A 1,265-nucleotide genomic window follows, 5' to 3' on the forward strand; every position below is an offset into this window, starting at 1 on the left:
TGTGTTGATGTCAGCTTATATGCGGTACTCGCTACGGTGCTCAGCATATACTTGGAGTTGTTATTATCATCGTGGGTGTTGCTATACAGTTGGGCCCACTAGTGGTAGGAGGAGGCGGTTCTCCTGTGCTCATCGATGCTCTCATCTCAGTCGAGTAGCGAAGACAATCCGACATCAACCACTACTAGCTTGTTTTGGTCTGTAGTTTATCTTATAGCGCCTTTACCAGTTGCCGTGGCAGCAGTGTAGGTCGTGGGTAATTTCGTGGCGCAGTGACGGTGGCTCTATCAGTTACCAAGAGTCGGAGTTTTCCAAGCGCAAGGTGAACTTGATATCACTAATGTATTGGAGTAACCTCATCCAAGCTATCATCCTGTTCATGCTGGTCACAAGAGATCAGTCCACTCTGATTCCACACTGGTCCCCTATGCAGGTACCGTACGACCTGGTCGCCTCGGATCACTCGGAGGTGTTACAGTGGCCGGCAGCGTATCGGTGTATAATGGCCTCTGATGAGAGGGTCAATCCCGAATGCGCTAATGGGCAGGCTGGGATGTAAGGAGCCGCAACTCGTAGAATTGCCCTGCGTGAAGAATTATCGATTTTCTTGATTCTATCGGTGGCATTGTTGTATCTGTTTCAGCTACCTAGGGTCGTGTATTCTGTGGATGCTCATTTCCCAATTGCTCCAAGCGGAGTTGGTCCGACATGCAGGAGCCAGCCTCTGTGCTGTAGTCATGACGCTGGGCTTGCCTACCACCGCCCTCGCTTTTTCCGTGAGTACTTTGGTGAAGTTGGATGGTCGTTCAGTTTGACTGTGATGATATGACTCGAGCTGTTGTTCTTCGAAGCGTACTTTGACTTCTGTGATTATTGAAGTTGTACATCCTTGGATCGGTGATAGCAGTATTTGTGTATCAGATGCCTGAGCTTATGGGGGACCATATCGAGCCTATTGATCGCTCAACCATGTTGGCCCTCTCGGTGGTGAGTACTATGCCTCTCAATTGGTTGCTTTACTCGTTCATTGTAGATTCTGTTGGGCGTAAGCTTATACCGTTCGGCTAATATAAGCGATAATGCTCCTGTTAGCCCGAAGAGTGCCGCAGTCTTGGTGCAGTCCACAGACTCGAACGGTATGTATTTCCGTAGGCGCTAAGGTTCACAGCAAAATGACGTTGTTGTGAATTAGGTGAGAATCGTCATACTCCTCGGCGAAGGTCCAGTGTCCAGCCTCGGCTCTATAGTACTGGTATCGGCATCAT

The 1,265-nt window shown here is 49.2% G+C and overlaps 1 protein-coding gene across 1 annotated transcript in view; it reads left to right on the forward strand.

Annotated features, from left to right (window-relative positions):
- The window catches only part of Pmar_PMAR020226 (conserved hypothetical protein), a gene marked incomplete at both ends in the record, with an annotated part of 2,103 nt that extends 944 nt beyond the window's left edge, over nucleotides 1-1,159 (forward strand). The window contains 4 exons of the mRNA XM_002767006.1: nucleotides 292-555; nucleotides 644-776; nucleotides 922-987; nucleotides 1,034-1,159. Of these exons, the coding sequence (XP_002767052.1) occupies nucleotides 292-555; nucleotides 644-776; nucleotides 922-987; nucleotides 1,034-1,159 (589 nt within the window). The remainder of the gene's footprint in view (nucleotides 1-291; nucleotides 556-643; nucleotides 777-921; nucleotides 988-1,033) is intronic.
- Between the last annotated feature and the right edge of the window lie 106 nt (nucleotides 1,160-1,265).

The sequence above is a fragment of the Perkinsus marinus genome (genome assembly GCF_000006405.1).
Source record: "Perkinsus marinus ATCC 50983 genomic scaffold scf_1104296971228, whole genome shotgun sequence".
NCBI lineage: Eukaryota > Perkinsozoa > Perkinsida > Perkinsidae > Perkinsus > Perkinsus marinus.